General features: G+C 41.6%; 1 protein-coding gene across 1 annotated transcript; it reads right to left on the bottom strand.

Moving 5' to 3' along the window:
• Positions 1-10: 10 nt before the first annotated feature.
• Positions 11-27,425, bottom strand: gdap1l1 (ganglioside induced differentiation associated protein 1-like 1; the record flags this gene model as incomplete). The annotated part of the gene is made up of 6 exons (XM_079238666.1): positions 11-354; positions 451-565; positions 2,362-2,456; positions 7,656-7,829; positions 23,219-23,411; positions 27,246-27,425. The coding sequence occupies 6 exons, from the start codon at positions 27,423-27,425 to the stop codon at positions 11-13; spliced, it is 1,101 nt and encodes a 366-aa protein (XP_079094792.1).

Here is a 27,425-nt window from a genome sequence, read left to right as displayed (position 1 = left end):
AGGGCATTCACTACATGTATTTCTTTTTTAAAAACCAGTAGGCGAAGTATCCCATCCCGCCCAGCGAGCCCATGAGAAAAGAGGCCCCAAAGAAAGACGGCGGCTTCTTTTTTACCATCCGAAAGGCATTCGGTAGGACCGCTGACAGCAGGGTTGTGTGGATGTCGCCCAAGACCTTTCGAAAAGCGTAGCGTTTTTGCACACGCACAAAAAAGGACTGCAGGTTGGGTCTGCTACCGTCCTCCCAGTATTTTTTAGAAAGTCCCAAGAACTTGAGCCTGTGCAACAATGCGCCGAGGCAGATATCAGCTAGTGTAAATTTAGGTCCACAAAGCCACAACTCACACTTTTGACCTGCATGACATAAAAAAATAAACAAACAAACAAACTCAGAGCACAGTTAGAGGTGCTAAGAATGTGTTTTGGTGATTACCTTTAAACATACTCTACCTTGATACTCTAATTTTCTTTTCTCAAGTTCAGCCTCCACTTGGTCTAAAACCATGGCTAGCTCCCCCAGAATTTTCTTCAGGTAGTTCACGTTATCATGGTCCAAGATTTTTGCCTGAATATCATGTAAAAATGAGAATTAGCTTCACGGCTACTGCAGTCCTGAATAGGGGAAAATAAACACAAAATTATACATATTTATGGAGTATACAGTAACAGTGTGGAAGAGTACTTTGTGACGTAAGAGTGCCAGGATTGGGTATAAAAAAGCATCTGCCAATCGCTAAGTCTTTCCGACTAGGTATGGGTTATAGCTCTGTCCAACGTTTGGTTTATGAGTTTAAAGTATGATTTGCATTATGTTGAGTATTCTCATTTTCAGATATTGGACAACACAATGAGAGGAAACTGCAGGACTTAATTTCCCTCAATTGTAGTGCTGAAATCCAGCCTTGGACCTTTTTAAGAGCCTCTAAGATAAAGTGTTAAACCTCATTAAAAGAAAAAAAAATGGGTTACAAATATGGATAAACCAAAAAGAAATCTGATGACTGATTTTTGTTCTCCAACACAAATCAAAGTGCGACCGAACAGTTTGTTTTGGATGAGTAATATTTCAACAATATTCAGTATTTAGCTTTTTTCAAATGTTTATTAGAGGAATTTTATTAGTTTCCATTGTGACACAAAGCTTTTCATGGATTTTTTCCTGAATATTCCCAGATATATTGCACAAGAATCTGCAATTAAAATCTACAATATACCTCTGAATTTGAATCTGTGCTATTTAATGTTTTTATTTATTATAAATTTATTAAATTTATTATAAGATTTCAATCATGATTTTCCAAATTTGTTAGACTATTTAAATTTTGATTTCTACAGATTATGAAGGTTTGAAGAGAGGAAAGAGCCTTTTAAATATCTAATCAAGTATTTTATAATACAATAAATATAATAAAACATAATTCACAAGAATCTGCTTTAAACCAGCCCAAACTAAAACATCATCACTAATAATAGCTGCTTCCTCGTTACATCCAATTGGCCACCATGATAATGTGACATTGAAGACATGGAAGGAATACAGCACATCTGGTTTCATACTGGTTTGATATTACCACAGTGGTATTTGATCACTTAAAAAGTATCAGTTAGCTATTTCGAATCAGGGGTATTAATAAGCCCATCCATAGTATCAAACTATGAATTATGAATTGGGTTATTAATTTTATGAATTGGGCTTAATTAAATTGAACTGGACTGAATTTTATTGCTTTAGTATAGAATTCTCTTTATAGCGTCCTAAAAAGAAAAGAAAAAAAAAAAAGACTTCTTTAATTAGCTGTAAGATATAAAAGATTTATACTGAATTGAATTTATTCTTACATTAAGGATGATATTAATATGTCTCAGTCTCTAGGGATTTAAGAAAATATTGATATACCAGAATATTGCAATATTATGTGTGACAACCTACTGTTTGATATCCTGCTTGTGTTGTTCTCACTCTCATATGTAAGTCAATTTGGATAAAAGTGTCTGTTAAATGACCGTAGAATAGAATAGAATAGAATAGAATAGAATAGAATAGAATAGAATAGAATAGAGTAGAATTATATCAATATTTAAAAACACTCTCAATTTGATCAAACAACCAATCATTACAAATGAGGCAGATTTTCATGTCTTTATTCATCTGGTACATAAAAATCTGTGTTTTTATTTACTCTGCAGTGAAATTCTGACCTATCCTGATATATCGCAATATATCGTATTGGTGGCCCATATTGTAATACATATCATATCTGCAGATTCTTGCCAATACACACCCCTATCAGTTACCCTGTAAAGCCATTGTAAAATCCCTGTATTGCTGGGTAAACTACAAAAGTAAAAGTAGAAACTCACCATTAGCTTCTTCTGTTTGGAAAGGTACGGTTCCGTCAACTGAGGCTCCTCGTGGTCCAACTTCATGAGCTCTGTCGCAGCATTCGCCAAGTGTCCTGAACACACACACAAAAGCACACACGTGAAATTAATGTTGTCCTGATGTTTGGGGAGAAAATAGACTTTCAACAGTATTTTAGACTCTTTGGTGTGTTTTCTCAAATGTCAACAATACAGCTGAGACATGAAATGAGCCTCCGTCATGGTTTACTCACTGTTCAGTTACATCATCAAACATATTCAACATGTCTATGGATGTATACCTGGATGCTGCTTTAGTGATTTTGTTGTTCAGCGACTGTGGGTTTATTTAAAAAAAAACAAAAAAACACAGATACACACAGTGCTGCTGATGTCAAACACTGCATAGAGCTTGAAATATGTGTTAATCCACAGTAATTACAATTTAGTACTTATATAATACTTAACAAAAACTCCAGAGCTGCCCGTCTAAAGAAATAAGTACATTTTTTTTCAAAAAGAAAACATTTGGAGAAGTCAAGATGCAATAAATAAATGACTTTTGCCTGATGGTAATATAAAATGAAAACATATTTAATATGATCATTTTATGGTTGAAACAAGCCTGTTGTTGCATGTTGGACTGATAAAAATCAATCAATTTATTTGATTTATTTTTTTTATAATTCAATTATAGAAGCTTCCAACCCATCTATGAAACAAGAATTTAAACAGAGGAGCAGGTTTATGAACCAATTTTTTATAGTTAATTTCATGATCCCAGTTTTTTGGTCAGTGTTTTGTTTTATGGTTCATGTCATGGTTTTTCTCTGATCACTGACTCCTGTCTGTTTCAGGTCTGCTCGTCCAGCCCAGTCTTGTCTGTGTCTGTCCTTGCCTCCCTGATTGTTCACACCTGAATGTGTTTTCACCTCGTTAGTCCCTGCATATATTCCCCCCTGAGTTTCTGTCTTGTTGCCAGTTTGTCGTATCTCTTTGTTTGTATTCCAGTCGGAGTTTTGGATCACGGATTCTGTGGGTTTAATAAGCCTTGTTTTTGCCTTTCACTGGATCTGATTTCTGCATTTGAGTCCCAGCTCTATGTCACACCCTTGACAGCTGTGTTTATTGAAGTGTTTATTTTTTTAAAACAAATGTATTTTCCCTCCCCTCCCTGAGCCGTCACCTTATCGTGGTGGAGGGGTTTGTGTGTCCCAAAGATCCTAGCAGCTATGTTGTCTGGGGTTTTATGCCCCTGGTAGGGTCACCCATGGCAAACAGGTGTCTAGGGGAGGGACCAGACCAAGTACAGCTCACAGACCCATATGATGAACACAAACCCGGGCAGAAATGTTCCCTTGCCCGGACGCGGGTTACCGGGACCCCCTCTGGAGCCAGGCCTGGAGGTGAGGTACGAGAGCGAGCGTCTGGTGGTCGGGCCTTTACCCATGGGGCCCGGTGGGGCTCAGCCCGAAAGGGTTACATGGGCTCCACCTCCCGTGGGCTCACCATCTGCGGGAGGAGCCGTAGGGGTCGGGTGCAATGTGAGCTGGGCGGAAGCTGGCTCTAGGGACGTGGAACGTCACCTCTCTGGTGGGGAAGGAGCCTGAGCTTGTGCGCGAGGTTGAGCGGTTCTGGCTAAATATAGTTGGACTCACCTTGACGCATGGCTTGGGCTCTGGAACCAGTACCCTCGAGAAGGGCTGGACTTTCTTCCACTCTGGAGTTGCTCATGGTGAGAGGCGCCGAGCAGGTGTGGGCATTCTCATCAGCCCCCAGCTTGGTGCCTGCACGTTGGGGTTTACCCCGGTGGATGAAAGGGTAGTTTCCCTCCGCCTCCGGGTGGGGGGACGGGTCCTGACTGTTGTCTGTGCTTATGCACCGAACAGCAGTTCAGAGTACCCACCCTTTCTGGAGTCCTTGGAGGGAGTCTTGGAGGGTGCTCCTTCTGGGGACTCCATTGTTCTGCTGGGGGACTTCAATGCTCACGTGGGCAATGACAGTGAGACCTGGAGAGGAGTGATTGGGAGGCATGGTCCCCCCCCTCTGAACCCAAATGGTGTTTTGTTATTGTACTTCTGTGCTCGTCATGGATTGTCCATAACGAACACCATGTTCCAACATAAGAGTGTCCATATGTACACCTGGCATCAGGATTCCCTGGGCCGCAGTTCGATGATCGATTTTGTAGTCGTATCGTCGTACCTGCGGCCACATGCCTTGGACACTCGGGTGAAGAGGGGGGCGGAGCTGTCAACTGATCACCACCTGGTGGTGAGTTGGCTCAGATGGTGGGGGAGGAAGCCGGTCAGATCTGGCAGGCCCAAACGTGTTGTGAGGGTCTGCTGGGAACGTCTGGCTGAGTCCCCCGTCAGAGCGAGCTTCAACTCCCACCTTCAGCAGAGCTTCAAACATGTCCCGAGTGAGCCGGGGGACATTGAGTCCCAATGGGCTGTGTTCCGTACCTCTATTGCTGAGGCGGCCAGCCGGAGCTGTGGCTGTAAGGTCGTTGGTGCCTGTAGTGGTGGTAATCCCAGGACTCGTTGGTGGACACCAGCAGTGAGGGAAGCTGAAGAAGGAGTCCTATCGGGCCTTCTTGGCCTGTGGGACTCTGGAGGCAGCTGATGGGTACCGACAGGCTAAGCAGCATGCGGCTTCGGCTGTTGCCGAGGCAAAAACTCGGGCGTGGGAGGAGTTCGGCGAGGCCATGGAGAAAGACTTCCGGACGGCTTCGAGGGGATTCTAGTCCACCATCCGGCGTCTCAGGAGGGGGAAGCAGTGCTCCATCAACACTGTGTACAGTGGAGGTGGGGAGCTGCTGACCTCAACTCGGGATGTTGTGGGTCAGTGGAAGGAATACTTCGAAGACCTCCTCAATCCTACCAACACGTCTTCTGATGAGGAAGCAGAGCTAGGAGATGCAGGGGTGGACTCTCCTATATCTGGGGCTGAGGTGGTCAAAAAGTTCCTTGGTGACAAGGCCCCGAGCATGGATGAGATCCGCCCGGAGTTCCTTAAGGCTCTGGATGCTGTGGGGCTGTCCTGGCTGACACGCCTCTGCAGCATCGCATGGACATCGGGGACAGTGCCACTGGATTTGCAGACTGGGGTGGTGGTCCTCCTTTTTAAGAAGGGGTACCGGAGGGTGTGTTCCAATTACAGGGGAATCACACTCCTCAGCCTCCCTGGTAAGGTCTATTCAGGGGTCCTGGAGAGGAGGGTCTGCCAGATAGTCGAATCTCGGATTGAGGAGGAGCAGTGGGGTTTTCGTCCTGGTCGCGGAACAGTGGACCAGCTCTATACCCTATTTGGGGTCCTGGAGGGGGTATGGGAGTTTGCCCAACCAGTCTACATGTGCTTTGTGGACCTGGAGAGGGCATTCGACCATGTTCCCCGGGGGCTCCTATGGGGGGTACTCTGGGAGTATGGAGTACCGGACCCCCTTGTGTGAGCTGTCCGGTCCCTGTACGACAGGTGTCAGAGCTTGGTCCGCATTGCCGGTAGTAAGTCGGATTCATTTCCGGTGAGGGTTGGACTCCGCCAAGGCTGCCCTTTATCACCGATTCTGTTCATAACTTATATGGACAGAATTTCTAGGTGCAGCCGAGGTGTTGAGGGGATCCGGCTTGGTGGCCTCAGGGTCCCTGCTTTTTGCAGATGACATGGTCCTGTTGGCTTCATCTGGTTGTGATCTCCAGCTCTCGCTTGAGCGATTCACGGCCGAGTGTGAAGCGGCTGGGATGAGACTCAGCACCTCCAAATCTGAGACCATGGTCCTCAGCCAGAATAGGGTGGATTGCCCTCTCCGGGTCGGGAGTGAGGTCCTGCCTCAAGTGGAGGAGTTTAAATATCTCGGGGTCTTGTTCACGAGTGAGGGAAGGATGGACCGTAAGATCGACAGACGGATCGGTGCGGCATCTGCAGTAATGCGGACTCTGCGCCGGTCTGTCGTGGTGAAGAAGGAGCTGAGCCAGAAGGCGAAGCTCTCGATTTACCAGTCGATCTACGTTCCTACCCTCACCTATGGTCATGAGCTGTGGGTTGTGACCGAAAGAACGAGATCTCGTATACAGGCGGCGGAAATGAGTTTCCTCTGCAGGGTGGCTGGGCATCATTTCTCCTCTCAGATGAATGTGTTTTGTGCAGAACAAATAAAAATAAACACAAACATGAGGAATGAAGAAACAATAGTTCTGGATGGACTGACACTTTGTCTCCAAAGCAGAGGCTTTTCCTTTGGTGCTGATCAACAGGATTTATTAAAAAAAAAAAAAAAAAAGAAGAAATCTCACCAGCACGTCACTGGATAACAAATTCTGCTGCAGAATTCCTTTTCATCCAGTTCATTGCTTTAATTTAAATGCCGAGGTCATTACCTGATGCACCTCCTGGCTCAGAGGTCTGATGTCAGCTGTTATGAGCCTGTTAGTACTACAAAGTACTACAAAGTGCTGTGCTGGGATTTTTTGGTATTGAGTAGCGTCAAATTACACAGTATGCAAATCACATTGTGCACATAAACAAGAGCTGTGTGGGCTGATGATGTGGAAAAAAACAGGAAGGAGGATGAATGGTTTTCCATTCAAAATGCCTGATGGCTTTAAATGTGAAGTTCCTTCATCTACAGAGAGTTCTAGTTCCCCTCTTTGACATGCTGGACAGTTTGAGGAGAGGTTACCGCAGCACACTCGTCCATCTCCTCTACCTGGAGGAACGATACTGGACGTTGTTCCCGCCTGCTGCTGTCAGGCTCTACAACAGAGGTGTCCAGCTCCGGTCCTCGAGGGCCAGAATCCTGCAGGTTTTCTATGTATCCCTGCTCAGACACACCTGATTCAAATTAATTAGTAGTAGAGCTTAATCAGTTGTGCACGTCATTGGCTGTTTGATCCATTTAGTGGAAGCTAGATGTGTTGGAACAGGAATACATGGGAAACCTGCAGGACAGCGGCCCTCGAGGACTGACTTTGGACACCCCTGCTCTACAACATCACCACCCTGGACAAACACACACTCAGGACTGAGCTGATTAAGTCAGCATCATGTACAGAGTACATCAATACTGACTGCACCTTAATATGTAATCATATGTTTCTTATTTTTTATATATAACTATGAATGTAAATATAAATATTTATTTATGATTATTTTTATTCGCCTTTTAAAGTCTTGTTAGTCCTGTTGTTGTTGCTAAACAAGTCAACTTCCCTCCAGGGATTGATAAAGTTGTTCTGATAGAAATAGAAATATAATACAGTATCTATATTTCCAGAGACAGAGCCAGAGTGACTTACTACGTATCTCTGCGGTGGCGTATTTTGGGATCATGGAGTCGGTGGTGAGCTCTGGATGGAGGATGCAGCCATGCGTGTAAGCGTCCATGGGCAGACCATCCAGGAGTTGACGGTACTGCTGCACACGATCGTGGAGCGGCGAGTCTGCATCAGGAATCAGCTGAGCCACTGTGTCTTTATGAGAAGCACACACACACACACACACACACACACACACACACACACACACACACACACACACACACACACATGAAAACAGCATTTAGAACCGTTTCACAACATGGAAAAAGAAACAGAATAAAAACAGACTGGAAGTTCAACTGCTGCTGTCCACTCCAGGATATCTGGATAAAAACATGAGATGTGCTCGGCTCTGTGTAGTTCTGAGCAGAGGTTGCCTGGAGAAGTGAGTATACTTAAAGTGGAACTATTATGTGCATTTCAGGCTAATTTATTTTTATTTCTGAGACCAGAAGGGCTGGGATTGATCGAGTTATTGTCACAAATCGCTTTATTTACTTCAGACCGACCCTCTCCGTAGGCTGTCAGATCAGCAAAACGAGTGGATTGAGAGTCTTCCGCATTAAGCCCCGCCTCCCGCCACTGCACTACATCGGGAGCGCGCACCGCACCTGCTTTCGCTGTCATTGTAACATCTCATAAACAGAAGGATTAGGCTCATATGAACTCAATAAAAAAACAAAATACAATGTCAACACATAGCATACAGCCCCACATGTTGGAACCTGAATCAGACCCTGAAAACGAAGTGGAAAACAGCAACCCACAGCAACGAATGCAGCAGGATGTCTCTCTTTGGTAAACTCACCAGCCATCGTTGGAAAGAACTTTATTCCACGTTTTCCACCCGCCTGATGTATTTGTACATGCCCTTGTTAACCAGTAGAAGGTAACCAATCACCGAACCTTATCCCCTCGGGACGTCACAAGGATTTCCAAGTAGAAAAAACTCTCTAAAACGACGCGTTTTTTGTCGCCATGGAAACCGAACGGAGAGCGTGCTGGAACTCAAACTCAAACTCAAACATGCGTTTAGGTGATAAAAAACGGTGCCGTTCACATGTCTGATGAGGATTCAACACTGTAACACTGTAGAAAGCTCAGAAAACTCCAAATACCAGAATAGCACCCCTTTAAGCTTTCCTTTATAAGGCTTCATGTAGAGTGAAGGATAAATACCATGTGTTGCAAATAGTGAATGTTAGACTCATAGACATCATATATACATAGACGCCGCGTAGTATTACGCTGCCAATGCGAGCTGACGTCTCATCGTGTTGCCATCTTGGATGGGTCTCCCATCCGCCTCCAATGCATTTATTTGTAAGGTGCTGCCCCAATCACAACAATAATTTAACAAATTTTTACCTGATTTTTCTCACAGTTTGGTTCGTTACAAAGGACAGAGATATTGTTATGATACAGATCACTGTAAAACATTAAAAACTACATGCTTTTATGATCAAATTTTATTATTTTCATAATGCTATTTAACAAAGTCATAAGATAGCTATAATATAAATAAATGTATAAATCAATTTGATACTAACATGTTTGATTGTTTATTGATGCATTTGGATTTATCTGTCTATTTTTATCTGGTCAAATAAATTATTATTAAGCCTTGTGAAACGTAATTCCACACAACGTGCTTTCAATATTTCGCCGGTTATTGCAACTATATGCTGAACAAAATACGGGAATAGTTGCTCCATTCTCTTGAGTACGGTTGACTTTCATTTTTTACATATATTAATTTATTAATATAGAGATACAGTTGTATGAAGTCAGAAAATAAAGTATTGTATCAAAATTGTGCAATTAAAAAGTTACCTGGTAAAACACTCAGAGCGCAAACCTCCGCCAAGTAGAAAAGTATAGAAAAGTGTTTAGTTTGTGTGTAATAGACATGCATTGTTCCACAGAAAACAGTTATGTGGGGAAACTACGATAACTCTGCAGCGAGACTCGAAAGCAGAGACGCATCCAGTATGGCGTCGACGTTGGTTCACTCTCCAGCAATCAATGAGGCGTCTACGTATTTTTTTATGTCTATGGTTAGACTGCTCTGCCATATTTAGTTAAACTAGAAGTTTTTTCACTTTGTCGTTTAACTTCTGCTGCTCTGCTTCAGGGTGTAAGAATCAGAAGTAAATTAGAAATGGAAGAAGTGAACGTGTAATCAATTACGGCCCACTGACGGATATTAATATGTGATTATAATTTAATTCTTGTTCTTTAGATCATCCACAAGGATGGATGGAAAAACGTTGCAGTGTTTCTGGATTGCTTAGAAACAGCATTAATGTTGGTTTAACTGTTTAATCTGTTCTACTAAACCCAGATATGCAGTAAATATCCAAAAGGCATGTTGTGTTGACATCCAGAGGAAATTCACTGGGTGGGTGAGGTGTCTGTCTGTTACTATGTCCGAAATAAATGAAAATAAAACAGAGGAAAATGTGACGTGTTTATTTGATGTATTTATGCTTCTACAGAAGATAACAACAAGTCAACAATGATTCAGATGTCCCTGATCACCTTCAGCAGCTGAAACATTTTAAAACATTCATGTTTGACCTGAAATACTCAAGTTTTCTGAAGTATTTGCCGTCATGACTTTAAGCTATTCTTTTATGTAAATACAGTCTGAATCTGACTACCTGGTGTGCATCTTCCCCACAGTCCTTCTGTCCAGTCCTCTCAGCCTTCAACAACCAGTTCACAGAAGACTGGATGCAACTCCTGGCTTCCACAGCAGGGCTATTATCTACGAACACAACGCTAATGAATTGGTTTTAACTCGGTTTGATAGAACCATAATGACTTGGATTGAATTTGGTTAACTGGATTATAATCAACTGGATTGTGGTTTAATTAAATTGGGCTTTCATTCAACTTTAAACTGCAATATAAAGAAGCTGAATTCCCCTTCAGCAGTGTGCATTATACCGTGGTAGAACAAGAGGACGACAGCAAACACTGAAATTGCTTTTTCATGGGGAAACGATAAAAAGATATGGATTTAAGGGGATGTTTCTCACTGTCAGGCTCATATTTAAGATGTTTCCCTCGTGTTTATGATAAGTTAGGCTAACGGTTCCAGCTACACACTCTGCTGTGAAACGCCCGCAGCCACCTGGGAGAAAACTTAACCGGCTTGAATGCATTTGTCTGTAAAGATGCTGAGACGATGCAGTGAATTGGTGCTCAGCGAATTGATTTGAATGTTGTAACTGTGGCAACCATGCTGCACGGCTGGGCGAGGTGATGAGCTGTTTGATGAGCAGAGGTTTGGGCGTTGAGCGTGAGGCACGTCAGCAGATCAGGGCAGGGTTTTATCTGTCTGCAGGGCCACAGACAGACAAGGCATCTCTTACTAACACGAGTGATGAGATGGCTGTTTCAGGACGTTTGGGGCCAAGCAGAGAAGCTGGCGGAGGTGGAGCTGGACCTGGCTGAGCTCCAGGAAGATAAGTAATCAGTCTCCGGACGGGCACGCCGACCTAAGCGTACCATGCAGGGGTCCTGTAGGTGGCCTGCACATTTCTCAGAGATTTTACAGCCTTTAGTGCTGCAGCAGGGAAACATCTAAACCATGGAGTCAGACTCCTTTTAGTCCAGGTTTCAGCTCAGTCTGACCTGAGTGAGTTGGACCAGTAAAAAAAAAAAAAACATTGGAACCTATGAACACGGACTCCACATTTTTTGCTTTGCTTTAGTACAAAGAAGTACAAGTACATTATCAAGATGTCCTATCCTAAATATAATATACATCCATTATAACGTAAACTTTCTGGATTTATAGTAAATTCTTCTGTAACTATTTAGTATTTTGTATTCAATAGTGTGAATATTGTGTGTATATAACATATATACAGACACACACACACACAAACATATATATGTATATATATATATATACATATATATATGTGTGTGTGTGTGTGTGTGTGTGTTTGTGTACAATACACAAAAGTATCTATAAATCCACATTTACACTGTAAATAAGGATTTACTAATGTTTAAATGAATATACACACAAAACACATAATTTTTTTTTGTAATTCACCTCATACAATAAGATAAATTATAATATAAACTCAGACGTATTTGCAAGACGTATTTTAATGACCAAATAACTTCAGTTTTAAAATGTACTTTTCTCCCCAGTTGTTCTTATGCTGGGCTTTAAAAGGTTAAATGTACAAATGTGGATATTTCTACATGTTTGCAGTGATCCTGACCACCTGAACTGACTCACCTCTCATTTATCTGCTCAGTAACGTTACAGAGACGCAACCCTCCATCTGTAAATCAGACTGTAGTTGTCCAGCAGCTACAGGCCTTGCTGCTGGATTTCACAGGTGGCCTATGTTTATGATTTCCAGCCTCTACACACTCCTTGCTGTCCTGTCATGGCTGTTATTTTAGGATCATGAGCAGAAGAATTGTCACTGCTGATAATGATGAACTGCACATCATGTGTAACAGCACCACAAACCATCCACAGCTGACAAAGTACATAGTTGTAGTGGAAAAGCCTGAGTACACAACATGTGGTCAGATTGCTGTGTGTGTGAGATGCTTTAGATCGGGGTGTCCAAAGTGGGTTCTCGAAGGCCGCTGTCCTGCAGGTTTTCCATGTATCACTGCTCCAACACACCTGGCTTCCATCAAATGGATCCAATAACCAATGAAGTTCTGCACAACGATTAGTTTGGGTCAGGTGTGTTGGAGTAGGGATACATGGAAAAGCTGCAGGATCGTGGCCCTGGAGGACCAGAGCTGGACACTGCTCTTTAGATGGTGAAGCTCTGATATTCCTGTTAAGAGTAGTTATTACCTTTAATTCTCCAGACTGACAGCTGACTGCTGTCTGCTGCAGCAAAGACGGTCATTCATCAGGACTCTATGCTAAAAACTAAATGTCTTGATTTTAATAAGCGGTTACACAGCGGTTACTTTGTGTTTTCTGTCCTGTTTCCTGTTCATCAGCTCACCCTTTTTTTTTTCTTTCTTTTTACTCTACCTGTTCCTCACGAGTCCCTGAGTGTGTTTTACCTATTTGGTTTTCAGACCATGTCTACACGTAGCCGGGCTTTTGTAAAACAGAATATTTCCCCCCTCCAGCCAGCAAAAAAAATGAGCTCATACAACTTTGTTTTTCAAAAACAAATCCATGCACACCAATCTGCATAACCGCGTTGTTCACTACATTCATCAGCATATCAAACCTTTAGACGGCAGCAGCGCCTCTACTCTTATACAATCGGAATAACCTTCTGTCTCACATCACTTCCACAAAACACGAAGCATGCCTCTAAAATTATATGTTTAGGTGATGGAAAATAACTGTCCTTAATCTCATCCTTTGTCTTTGGTAGTCTATGTGAAGCGGTACTGACAGCGGTGTAAAAACTCTGTATGTTCTGCATGTGACACAGTCACTGAGTCATTCTGCAGGTTTATTTACTAACAGCAGCTTTCTTTCTATATTTCTGATTTAACTTGTTAGTTTCTGGTCCTCCTGAGAGTCAGTGGCTTTGACCTCCCACAGAGGGACAGTGAATCTATGGTTGGCTTGTATGTGTGTATGTGTATATATAGGCGTGTATGCGCATGGAAATGCATATGTATGTATGTATGTTGTTCTCTCTCTTAATCGCTCTCTCTTTCTCTCTCTCTGAGGTGTTTTCTCTGTTTTTCTTTTTATCGGTTCTCTCTCTGTCCCTTTTCTATCTTCTCCGGTCTGGTCCAGCAGTATAAACTCTGTAATATGAACAATTATGCAAAATAAATAGAAAAATAAAATAAAAAAAAACAAGAATATCAAGGAGATCATTATATCTATAACGCTCCCCTTGCAAAGTAAATTTGCTCAGCAGAACACCATTATTCTGCTTGCTTAAATGCTGGACAAGACAAAACACACACACACACACACACAAAGTGCCTGGACAACAGATAATGCTGTTGAAAACAAAGGTCGCACATGTGACATTATGGTATTTTTGTCACAGACAGTGACGTTTCAAAACATTAAATGCCGGTTATATATGTCACAATGCAGACTTACAAACTGAGAATTCGCACATCTTTACTTTGATTGGAGGGTTTTAAAAGAATAATATCTGATCGCATAAATAAGCTTGGATTACAGGCCAAATTGGAGAAAAATATCTTCGTTTTGTGAGATACCTGCTATGTATGAACAAGCCCCCAGTTGTCTTTTGTCACATTATGCACTGTGTTTCCCCAGTTCAGGCTTTTGTAATTCTTTTGGTTCTGTTTTAATTAAACTTTGTTCCTACATTCTGCCTGCCTTCTCAACCTGTCCTCATATGAGTCCTCATATCTGCCACACTGATACTAAGGTCTGCAGACAATGGTCTGAAAAGAAGAAAATATCAGTAGTCTTCTGGATCGTACCTGGACAACAGAACATGTTGCTTGGTCTAGTCTCTATTTCAGCTCCACATTCAGATTGGCTCAGAATTTGGCGAAAACATCATGAAAGCATGGATCTAAGGCTGCAACGATTTGTCATTCATTGATCTGAAATTTCATTGTCAACACGTTGCGTTATAGACGCCCATAACGGCTTTGCTAATAAAATGCTGCGCAAGGCAACTGAACGCCATTTACCAACCACGGCTTTTCAGACAGTATAAGAACGCTAAACACCAAGCAAACAACGCAAAGCACCACAGGAAGTGCTGGGGGCAATGTTGTCATTTTGTGCAGCATCTTTGTTTAAACAACGAAGAACAAACTGACGGCGGCGCAACTTATTTCCACAGTTTGAGGATATTTCACACGAAAAGTATGAAACGGGTGAAATGTGTCGTCTGCCACGCAGAGTGGGCGTACAACGGCAGCACGATGGTCATGCGTAGAGCATCTAAAAGGAAAGCACCCCGGAGTCGTGGTTTCCAGCATTCCTGATGGCAAAGTTAGCATTAGCGAGTAGCGATGTGCTGTTGTTACCTCTGCCAAAGAGGTTATGTTTTCACCGCCATTGATCTGTTTGTTCAAGATAACTCAAAAAGTTATGGACAGATTTTTATGAAATTTACAAGAATTGTTGGAAATGAAAAAAGAAGAAGTGAGTTAATTTTGGTGGTGATCCGGATCACCGTTTGGATTCAGGAAATGTTTTAAAGGATTCTGACAATTGTTTACCTACAAAAGATGTAAATAATCATTTCAATGCAATTCTACAAAAATTAAGATGTTAAAATATTTTATTTATTTTGTTTTCCTTTTAAGGCAAATTCGGTACAGCTTGGATATGACACTATAGCTAAGTTTGAATGTTTTAAAATAAATTAGTAGTAAGCTGCTAAGTTTAACTTTAATATTCAACTGGTTCAGGAGTTATTCTTTTAACTTATTAAAGAACTTTATGTTGTGACTGACTGGGAATTAGGGTGACATTCATGTGATGAAAATGAAGAGTGTGGTAAAACATACTGGAGCCTGTAAAAAGCGCTGCGTCAACTGCAGCACAGATGGTGGGCGGGACAGAAATATTTGTGACTAATTGACTAATCAAAAAAATTATTTACAGATTAGTAGACTATTAAAATAATCGTTAGTTGCAGCCATACATGGATAAACAACTGAAAATGTTCACTTGTTAATGGATCCCACTGGGGTCTAACTGGGTACTGTAAGGCGGACCCAATAAAGTAGATGGTGAGTTTAGTTTACTTAGAAAAGAAATGAGCTCACTATGCTCTTGTAGGCATTTTCTTTGATTCTGTTTTTATTCAGAGAAACTTCAAGGTTACTGTTCCCACGTGTCACTAAATGCAACACTAGTAACTCCAAAACAATTCCTTCATTACAGAAACAAAAAATAGTGGAATGCGGCCCATTTAAGCATCAGATTTCAACATCAGCCAATAATTATGGAAAGTTTGAGTGAAGTGACAGGTGGACTTTCTTCTCCCCCCTTGTATTTATGGCTGTTTGTGTGTTTTTTCCACTAATCCACAATTATGATCGAAGAGTTGTTGCTGGATTAGTTGTATAAAACGGAATTCATTATTAACTAATTATATGGATTAAACTGGATAAAAGGAGTTATTGGTAGCTATCTATACATCTCTTTTTACAGGAAGGATTAAAGTCTACATGCTACAAGTAATTATTCTAAATTCGGAAAGGATAATATTCCTGTTGGTCAGGGTTGGAGAGTCAAACTGTTGACTTTGACCTTCATAGAAACATTATGGCAGAAGAAAGAGGTTGGTTAACTACTGTGCAGACACCACCTCCCGCTTGGAACAAAGGACAGAAACCTCTGACCTTGCCCTTTTCTCCACTCAGTACTTACTGTGTTTCATACATAGACGAAATGATAAAACAGCTGTTGGTGTGTATATCAAGATTTTAGGAATCTGCTTCCACCAATCAAAATGAAAGTTTCAGAGAAGGAAAACATGCAACATATGAAATCTTTGTTGTCTTCATAGTGGCAAGAAAACTCCAGACAGAGAACACTGATCTCACTATGTCGTCTACATGTTCATCCTTTAATGTTCACACTAAGAAAAAGGCCAAAAAGGCTAGTTTCTCTGCATTTTTCTATTTGTTTTGGACAAAAATAATCAGAATAAATGTGTTTTATTAAATGGTTGAGGCTTAATGTAATAATAACATTACGAAAGTTGAAATTTGACCAGTAGTGTAATAAGAGGTTGAGTTTTTCAATTGGTAGAGAACTAGCTCAGACTAGTTGATTTCCACAATTGTTGAACAATGAAATCCATCATGGTCACTGTACATTGACCTCTAGCAGATGGGAGACTAGGGTCTTAAAATGTAGGGGGGGGGATCAAATCGAAAGATCGAAGAATGAAGTTATTTGGAAAATTAGCACCTTTTGCTACAATCATGAATGAATATAAATAGAAAATCTGTTAGAATCGAAAATCAATTCTTTTTTTTTTTTTTTTTTGTGTTGTCCAGCATTTAGGCAAGCAGAATGCCGGTCTGGATGCTGTGTTCTGCTGAGCAAATTTTCTCTGCCAAGGGAAGCTTTATAGATATAATGATCCCCTTGACTTTCTGAATTTTTATTCCATGTTCCAGTACAGACTGGTCCATGTTACCAGTCTGTACTGGTAACATGGACCATGTGATTGCAAACCACAACATAAATGGTATAAATAATGACAAGATCACTGGATGATGACCTGCACAGAATCTAAAGTAGTTTTAATTGCTGTGTGATTGACCTTATAGACTTGAAGAGGCTCTGGTTTAGTGTATTTGAATGTGGGTTTAGCTGCTTCTTACCTGGAAAAGATTCCTGAAAGCAGATGGATATGTGATGCAAACCAGCAATCCAACACGAGCTCTGAAAACCTGAGCCTTGACCTTAAAGCATCAGCTGCTACACATAAAACCATTTACCACTCTCTATCATAAGACGGAACAATTATCCTGCCAAGGATGACGGCATCATCAGACTCAGTCACAGTTGACTGAAAATAAAAAGACCAAAACTAATGCAGAAGTACTGACAAGTCCAACTTCCAAGGCTTATGCAGCCACTATAATTCTTGTTATCTAACCCAGCGAGGGTGGGCATAGCATGGCGCAGCATGTGTTACAAACTACCGGCCATGTTATTTATTATTCACAACAACATCAGCACGGTAAATTATGGTGATCAGTCATCAAAATAAACCTAAATCACATCTAGGATTCTGCCTAGCTTAATATGGAACATCGGGCAGCATTTGTTATGCTAGTTAGGGTTAACGGACTAGGAGATATGGTAAAAGGTAACTTTTTTTCTCGTTTGCGAAATGTTGTGACCAGTAAATAAAAACCAGGTAGCCAGTAACACAAAAAGACCACACACACCGTGTCCTGCAGCATAAAAATAACAGACAGTTAACGGCTTTTCAAACAATCCATTTATTTAGCAACTTTTGACAACTTATAATAACATTTGCGTTTCACATTCCAGTGTGAATGGTCTCTATCACACTTATGCCTATGTCTGTTGCCCAGAATCTTGGTGTCATGGTGGATGACCAGTTGACCTTTAAGGTCAATGTTGCCCTGGTTGCCCATACTTGCTGATTCACTCTCTACAACATCAAGAGAATCAGACCATACCTGACAAAACACATGACACAGCTTTTGGTTTAGGCTTTGGTCATTTCACGCATCGATTACTGCAATTCCCTACTGGCAGGTCTGCCTGTGTGCTCTGTTAAACCTCTGCAAATGATCCAGAACGCACGTCTGGTTTTCAACCGACCCAAAAGGCCTCACGTCACTCCGCTGCTAATCACACTCTCTCTCTCGGCATGCATCATATTCGAAGCTTTGCTTCTGGCTTACAAAATAATGTGGCTCCTTGCTCCTGTCTGCCTTCACTCCTTAATGCAGAGCTACATTCCCGTTTGACAGCTACGTTCCACCAATGATAGACGCCTCATGTTACCACCACTACGAGAGACTAAGTCACCAGCCAGACTCTTTTCCTCTGTTGTGCCACAATGGTGGAATGATCTCCCAAACTGACCATCCGCTCTGCAGAATCCTTGTCTACTTTTAAGAGCAATCGGAAGACTCAGCTCTTTAAGGAGCACTTCCGCACTTAGTTTAGCTATATTTGTCAGAGGAGTTGGCGAACTTAACCCACTTCTTTGCAACAAATATTGTGACATTAATTCTTTGTATTTTAACATCGGGATTATTGTGTGGAGGGGAAAAAAAAAAAAACCTGTATCACTACATGGCAAGACCTGCGTCCAACTGGACTCGCAGCAGTCCACTAGCACCTTCCTATGATGTCCTCTAGAATAGAATAGAATAGAATAGAATAGAATAGAATAGAATAGAATTGAATAGAATAGAATAGGCAGTTATTGAAAGGAGTTTCTGCCAGATCAATCACAGTTTGATCTGGCAGACGCGCTATTGTCAAATAAGAAAAATAATAACTACATTCCCTCACAAGAAACTGTCTAAGGTAATCAATCCAGATCTATGCTACTGTTAATTTTAGCATGTAGCAGAAACAACGGAATTACGACTTGCCACTGCAGTCATGGCAGGGACCCACAAGATGGTACAGAATGACTGTGAGCTTTGTTTATCGATATGCTGAATTCAGACACTGAAAAAGAAAAAAAAAAAAAAACAATCTTACAGAAATTCCCCATTTCTTTTGATGTCTAACTAGCAGTGGCCTCCCTCTCTGCAGCATTACGCCACAGGAATTGATGCCTTCTTACTAGGGCTGGGCGATATGACCTTTTAGTAATATCCTGATATTTTTATGGCACGTCACGATATACGATATATATCTCGATACTTACCTTAGCCTTGAATCAATGCTTTGGTGCATACAATCACATCAGTAAGATGATTTTGTGTCTCCATTAAAACATAATTGTTCATACTGCATTAAGATATGCTGATTTTAAACATTCATGCCAAAAAGATGAAATTGTAACGAACCAAACTGATCAAAACCGTATTTATTGAACAGTTAAAGCAGTGGCAGAAACATGTCATTTTAAAACAAAATAAAGTGCCTTTGCATGATGTAATAAATGCAACGTATGAAAATACGTGCTCTAGGGGGTGACTTTTCAAATGATGAAATAAATTTGTGGTACTACTACCTTTTGTGGCGACACTTTTGCGACATACTTTGCATACTACAGTTGTTTGGTCAACATCCTCTCTCTGGTATCCAAACCACCGCCAGATGATGGATCCTGTACTATTTTTCTTCGGAACAAATTCTTCCTCCTCCAGTTTTTGTAACTCACGCTGCTACTGCTGCCGGAGTTCTCTGCTAGAAAAGCTGCTACACACTGCCTCTCATGATGTAGCATGTAGCTCACGTTATGTACGTAACGAGGTGCGCTTGCTTTAACTCTCTGTGCAAAGCGGTGCAAAGTAGAGGAGGAGTGAGAAAACCCCGCCCACAGCTAAAAACAACTGCATGACAACAGGATACTCGAATATGACGAATATAGACATTTTCTATATCCCACAGGGGACTAGCCACGATATCTCGAGTATATTCAATATATTGCCCAGCCCTACTTTTTACTACATTTAACTCAGAAATCATCCTCATATTAGAAGTGCAGCTAAAAGTAAAAGTCATGCAGCCAATGCACAAAAGGGTTGTCTGGAGGCAAACATAAACATAAACATTCTGGTAAATATAAATTAAAGATCCCCAACATTTCATTCAGACTGAGGGTATTATTTCAGTTTATGGGAAAAGGACACAACATGTCACTTTTGACCAACTTGCACAAAAAGAAATGATTGTAATGACTTCATTTCCTCTTATTACAGAGGAAGCAGTCTACCAGACCTGATGCTGAAATCATGACTTTCAAGCATCCCTGCCTTTGGACATGTGACTAAACTACAGTAAGACCATCCTGCCTCAGGCCGGACCTGATCCGGGGGTGCACAAACGTTACATAACATCTCAGCTTGCTCTTATGGGATGAACTGCCACAGATACACTCATATACAGGACAGTTCATGTGCATCTTCATCTTTACTCCGAGACACAATCAGCTTTCACAGGTCTGAGTTATTCTACTGAAACAACTCGTGGCACAGCATGAAGCATCTCAGTAACTGGGCTTGTGACAGTTTCAAATGAAGGAATCTGATGGTTTATATCCGTGTTTGACTTGCAAATTTCCTTTCTGGCTGAATCTGAGTTCATTTTGGTGAAAAAACATTCTTGTAACACGTTACTGTACAGAACACAGTGACACACTCCAGACAAGATGGCCTTGACTTTCTTCCAGCTCTCTGCTACTCCAGCTTTGCAAACTTGGCAAATGAGGTCTGATTTTTTTTGTAGCACAGAAACGCACCAAGATGCCAATCCCCTACTGCTTTTTCCAAATCATGGAATTGTTTTTTGGTTTTCCGGATTGCAAGTTAAAGCTTAAAATGGCCATAATCTTGAAGCAGCATTAAAACAGTGCTTCTGATGTGTTTGATGCCATGCTACATTAATTATTTACATTCCTGGACCTGCTGTAGCCCTGCACTGTCCCAAGGCTAAGAAACCACTTTACTACTTCTTTTTCAATCCCACAGCATCACTTCACACTGCGCTTGGGTCTGCAGCACAGTGTCACACACCAACAACTAGATATCCACACTCCGGCCATTTTACACATCACTGTGGTTGATTTATCATAGAAGCCCAGGAGGACATAATCAGAGGAGGAGAGGAAAGAGAGAGAGACCGAGCAAGAGTCACCATCCGTCTGACATTTACTGGCTGCAGTGGGAAAGTTTTGCAAGCCTTTTAACCCTGTAATGCTCCATGTTGCCTTCAGGCGCCCACGACCATTAATTGGAAATGAGTGAATAAGACATATCATAATACAATCAAGGTGTTAAAGTAGCTTCAGTTTTATTATAAAACTGAAGAAAAGAAATAAAGGCAAATAAACAGCAACACAGCCAGTTTTTAGTTCAGGCACAGCTTCACTTCCAGGGAGTTCACAGGCTTCCTGCTGGATCAGTGGTCATGGAAATGCTGCATTCACACGCACTTGTACATTAGACTACTCACATGCTGGACTTTTCAGCGTCAGAGCTAAATGGTTGTCATCGGTTTCAGTTTAAAGTCAGGTCTATCGGGACCAGGTTAAAACAACCAAGTCCAGCTGTAGCGGACACAGTCACATTAATGGTGAACACAACAACCTTGTTTGATTCACTAATTTGTGTGATCAGTGACATTGTACTTGCAGTCACAGTGGTTGATTTAATCTCAACCTGAACAGAAACGTCTTCAGAGCAGGTTACGAGGTTAGCATTCGTTTTCATGGCGATCAGCTTCCTGACTTTCAGCCCAGTAAGTTACCAGTTTCCCAGACATTCCTCTGTGTCTGCGGTGATACATCCCACTGACTGGTTCTCTGATGGAACATCTGGGAGATGAACCGCTGATTAACTCATACTAAAGCACAACAAGCATCCATGGATGGAAGAAACTGTTGACCAACCAGAAACTATCAATACCACTCCTCGGTGTCTATATGAAGGTGGAGACTTTAACATCCTCAAAGACGTCAAATCAGCTTTAACTTTCTTAACCGTTTCGCGCAGAGTGAAAGACATGATGACTGGAATTTTCTCTGTCTAAATTCTCCTTCCTTGTGAGGAACTTTGGAGTTATTCTGGATCAGGATCTTTCCTTTGACTCGCATGTTAAACAGGTCTCTAGGAATCTCCTTCTTCCACCTAGATTCTCAGAACTCCTTCCGTTATATTCAGAAACAGTTGGAGACACGGTTTGGATTCTCACTGATTTCCCAACCTGACTGAGTCACAGCAGGCAGCTGTAGCTCAGGAGAAGAAGCAGTTGTCAACCTGAAAGTCACTGGTTCGATTCCAGCCTTCCCTTGACCACATGCCTCAGGCAAGGTATTGAACCCCATGTTGCCTCCCGATGTTTTTATCGGGGTATGAATGTGTGTGATAGTAAATAACATGTAGAAGTGCTGATTGAGGGTGAATGTGACATGCATAAAGCACTTAGAGAGGTACAAATGACTAGAAAAGTGCTATAAAATGGGGTGGAAAATCAAATATCGGGATTTTTTGCTTCACAATTTTATTTATCTATTTTTGTGTGTCTTGTCCAGCATTTAGGCAAGCAGCATGATCGTCTGGATGCTGTATTCTGCTGAGCAAATTTACTTTGACAAGGGAAGCTTAATAGATATAATGATCCCCTGACTTTTTGAATTTTTATTTTATTTCTCTCTATTTATTTTGCATTATTGTTTGCATTGTAGAGTTTGTACAGCTGGATCAGACCGGAGAGGACAGAAGAGAGACAGAAAGAGAAAGAGAAAGAAGATAAAACACCTCACAATTTTAAAATCTTTTTTTTTTTTTGTTGAAATTCTTTTTTTTAAATAAATATAAATAATCCATTATAAAGTTTTTGTAATTTTTATTGTTTTTATTGATCTTTTTGCTTGTCTTTTTGGGCATTATAGCAGCAGAATGGTGTGTCTGCTGTGTTGTTTATTCCTCATTGAAATCAAGAAAAATGAAAAGCATTTAAATCGAATCGGCACCTAAAAGATCGGAATCGAGTTGAATCGGGACGAAAGGGTATCAGCGTCACAGCCCTACTATTTAAGTTGAGTCCTTTTTATTTCCTAGAGCACTAAACCTCCACATCGTCACGCAGATGTTGCCGGGGCACATAAATATTTGTGTGGTTCCAGGTTTGGTGTCGCAGATATTATTTCTGAAATCATTTAAAAAATGACCATCTCGTTTTTTCATTTTAAAACATCTTATAAAGCCTCTTAGCTTTAACATCTTTTAAAAAGAGTGTAAAGGCGGCTGAGTGACGATGCTCCACAAATTGTTCGGAGGTGGCCAGTGGAGATCCAACAGCTTCTCTCTGCTGCAGAAACCCACAGCAGGTTGATCCGATCAGGCCAAATAAATAAAAACAGTAGAACAACATGGCCATGCAGTGATCTTACCTCCCACAAAGTTCTTCTCCAGGTAATCTATGATCTGGTTGTAGTCACTGATGATGGTGTCTCCATGGAGGAAGACGGGGACCTCCTCTCCAAGGTTGAGCCTCATGAACCAGGGCTCTTTGTGCTCCTGCAGCGGCAAGCTCACATCCCTCTCATCACAGACCAGACCTTTTTCATTAATCACCAAACGCACCTGAAACGGCAACAGCAGCTTCTTTAACACTCGTGAATCAGTAAATCTTTGTTAGAATAATTCCTCTGATCTGTTTTGAATTGATTAGTCTTAAAGTAAATCAGATCTGGGGGTTTACAGAATTTCAATGTTTGACCCAAAACAGTTAGTTTAATGACAAATGAAGTCAAATGTGTTGGTGGTGAAGAAAACGGAGAGATTTAACCAATAATTCAACCAGGACCAGCAGCTCAGACAACTGGACAGAGAAAAGACAAAAGTCATGTTTGCATGAAGGCTAAAGCACCAAATGGTTCCACATGTTAAGAGTTTAACCTGACTGAGCTTAAACTGAGATGAAACCTCGCTGTATGAAAAAGCCTTTTAACCTTTTATAAGTGGGCACACGTCTCTAACGAACATCCGGCCTGAGCTGCTCCATCTTGGCAGCTTCAGCAGCCTCCTTCCATTGCCACAGCCCACCTTGAGTTTCCACATACTGCTGTTTCTGTAGCGACGCTGCAAATCAACGCATGGCAACAAAACGAGCCCTGAAAATAGGAATATGCACTGCCGCATGGAAAACTTACCCATCAGCGGATTAGCTGGTGAATACACTAAGCAATGCAGCCTGCAGGCGTCCATGTCATCACACAGGCCGTCCACTGTGAAGTACCCCCAGTATTTACACACATGACACACTTTCAGAACAATACCAGACAGAATAGTCTGAATCTTCTCCACTACTTCCATTCAGATTATGACTTTTCACAGTTAACATCAAACTAACCCACAATGAAAGCAGATCCTTTCCCACTGGAGCGGCATCATACCGTCATGCCCCGACTCCCTGCATCTCCTGCTTCGCTGGTCTTACTTTGCTTCTCCTCCTGCACCTGCAGCTGCTCCTGATGTGGTGGAAGCACACCTGTACTGCATCACTAATACAAATAAATCCTGACCTCTGTACCTACCAATCACCTGTTACTCATCAAACTGGGAGTTCCTCTCCCCAGATCCAGCCTTGAAGCAGATCGCTTTCGGAATAAATTTAACTTTGAACCCCAGAACCCCTTTGCAGCTCGAATCTTCCTTAAAACATGACATATGGACATAAAAACCAGATTATCAGCAGCCATTTCATACTTCATCATAATAACACCAACTACTCACAGGCCTGGACTGGCCTGGACCAGCCAGCCTATCATAGGTGGGTTTATATTTCTGTTAACTTCTGTAGTGGATATTAAACACATAGCATATTTTTAATGTGTTACTCCTTTATTAAAAGTTTTTTTATGTAGTACAAAATATATTCTGCACATTTTAAAGTAGCTCAGAAAGCTTGCCTTTGTAAGTTCATCCAAAAACTGTATGTTCTGTTTCAAGGCCTGTTTCAGCTGTGTCTTTTATCATCTTCAGCTAGCAGCTGTTTTGACTCGTGCTGCCAGGCGAAGGTTGTTTGTGTACGCCTAAAGAACGCTGGAACACCCTGAGCTGCAAGCAGAGCTCTCGAGACCTTTCGTCTGCAACAACTGTGCTTTTTCAATAAACTGAACAGAAATGATTTCTAGATTTATTTTTCATCAGATAAATTTTGTGACACTTACCTTCCAATGACTCGTGTCACAAATGTTTTTTTTTTCTTTTATAAACATATTTTTGATCTATTTGTTTTTATTTACTAGCATAATACTTGTCCATTTATGTTTATCTTTTATATATTTTTTTAGCAATTTATTTAATCTTTTAAATCACAGTTTATGTGATTCAGTTCTTTTTCTTCTAGTTATTTTTTCACCTGTATTTATTTTGTTATTACATAATTGTAAATAAATTCATCATTAAGGGGTTAAATGCCCCTCTGTTAACCCGCCTAACACAGTTTACTTTGCAACCTTGCAACATGTGCTGAAAGACCACCATGATGTTTGAGACACAAAGTTAAACAACGAGAGCTGAGATGACGGACGGTGGATGGAAGCAACTTTCATCTATTTGTTCTTCATCAGAGCAGAGAAAAGCTTCTTCCTCAAGCCGCAGTCTTCATGCAACACAGCAGAACCAAGCGGCTCCGACCTCTGACTCATTAGACTAATGGACCCAAACCAGACAGTCGCATCTAAATACCTATCTGGGAACAGATCCGTCTGCTCCAGACAACAGTAACCCAAGTCCTGCAGGTTTACAGCAGCTATCACACCTTTCAGGTTTCGCTCTGGCAAACTTTATTAAAAACATGTTAAAAACACGCCAGACAGAAACAGCGTGATCGGCTGACAGGAGAAGTAAAGAGCTGTCACCATGCGGCAGCTCCGGTTCAGATGTGTTTCCACCTGTTTCAGCCTCCGTCTGTTTACCTCGCGTTGGCTGGAAGTTCCTGCATCTGCCATGAATTTATTAACTACTGATCATTAAATGTCCATGGAGCCATTTCACAGCCAGATGGAAGAAAACCTGCGAGTTGGCAAAAACTCTCGGCTGCAAATACATCATCACACTGAACTTTTATATGTTATTTCAACATTTATTGCTTTTTTTTTTCTGAATCTAATTTATTTAATGTGTTCATCTGGATTTCTTTCTGATTAATGAATGTATTCTGGGATTAATGAAGGCAAAACCAGATGTCTAACTATACAGGATTAATAAACTTATTTAAAGCATCTTGTTTAAGCAAATGGAGTAAAATACGAAGATGTACATTTATTTATCACAATAAAAACTGCATCTGATGTTAGTTCCAGTGTAAAACACACCCGAATGTTGTGACAAAACAGAGCAGGAAATCACAGTAATCAGAGAACAAACATCACAGACTGGCGGAGGAAAGAGATGTCCTCAGCTACATGTCAGTATTTTCATCCATGTGATTTAAAATCCTTCCCATAGCTGACACTTTGTAAATGCAGCCATCTTTACTTCTGCTGACATGAAGCTCAGACTCTCCTTTATGTCCAAAACAGTCAGCCATCAGCGCATCACCTGCAAAAGTTTCTGCACAAGGCCACTGTTCTCTGGGACGTGTTTACCACTGCCCTGCCTCCAAGACGGAAACGGAGGGTGAAAATCTGCTGCTTCATTTCCTTCTTGGAGCTTCTGCAGCGTCCGAGGACACAGCGCAGAGAGAAGGTGACAAACCCATCAGGAATTCTGAATCCTAACAACGACCACTGCTGTAAACAGAACGCTGGGTCCCTCATCGTGCAGGACCAGTCCCACACTTCTGTGCACATTCCCCATAGAAACAAGGATGAGGCAGAACTAAGACACTCACAACAGAGCTGTCTGGCTACATGAACACAAGGTTAAAGCAAGAATACTCTTGACATTGTGATTGAAATAGGTGGAATTCCCCTGTAATGCAGTAGTGCAACTGAAAGCTGTTTTATAGCTTCACAATATTTATGAATCAAGTCCTTTTCTTTGCTTCAGAAAGCCTGAATCCGAACATATGTTGTTCCACCACCACCCCAGAAGCGCTCAGGTTGGTTCGGGAGCCTGACAGCCCACAGCAGGGCTGCAGAAAACAGCTACAGGAGGGAGGAGATGGCCTTTGGTTTGTTTTGCACATTATTTCCATCAATTATTCAGGCTGTCATGTGTTGGTGCAGAAAGCAGCTCCAACCTGAGGAAGACATGGAGCCTGATTTACATGAAGGAGGGAAGAGAAAATCCTGCTTTATGTCTAGAAGAGGAGGAGAGAGGAGGAGATGAGCCTCCTGCTGCTGCAGCGCTCGGCTGGAGCTCCGCATCTCAGGTGGATGCAAGATGGCCATTGTAAACACGCGCGCTCCATCACCACGCAGACATACATGGAGCCTTCTCCATCACATTTATTTTTTATTTTTTTACCTTCTGGGAGGCGAAAGACTGCGTCCAGTGGTACAGAACAAGCCTGTCTTTGTTGAAGGGTTTGGGCTCTGCCGTCGGTTCGTCGCATTCCTCGCCGTCTGTGATCTTCCCGTCCTCGTCCATCGCAGAGATGGGCCACCAGCTGCAGTTGGTGGGGGTGACATGGTTGGAAGACGCCAT

Source organism: Telmatherina bonti (genome assembly GCF_933228915.1).
Source record: "Telmatherina bonti genome assembly, chromosome: 4".
In the NCBI taxonomy this organism is placed as follows: domain Eukaryota; kingdom Metazoa; phylum Chordata; class Actinopteri; order Atheriniformes; family Telmatherinidae; genus Telmatherina; species Telmatherina bonti.
This window is presented reverse-complemented; position numbering and strand designations above follow the sequence as displayed.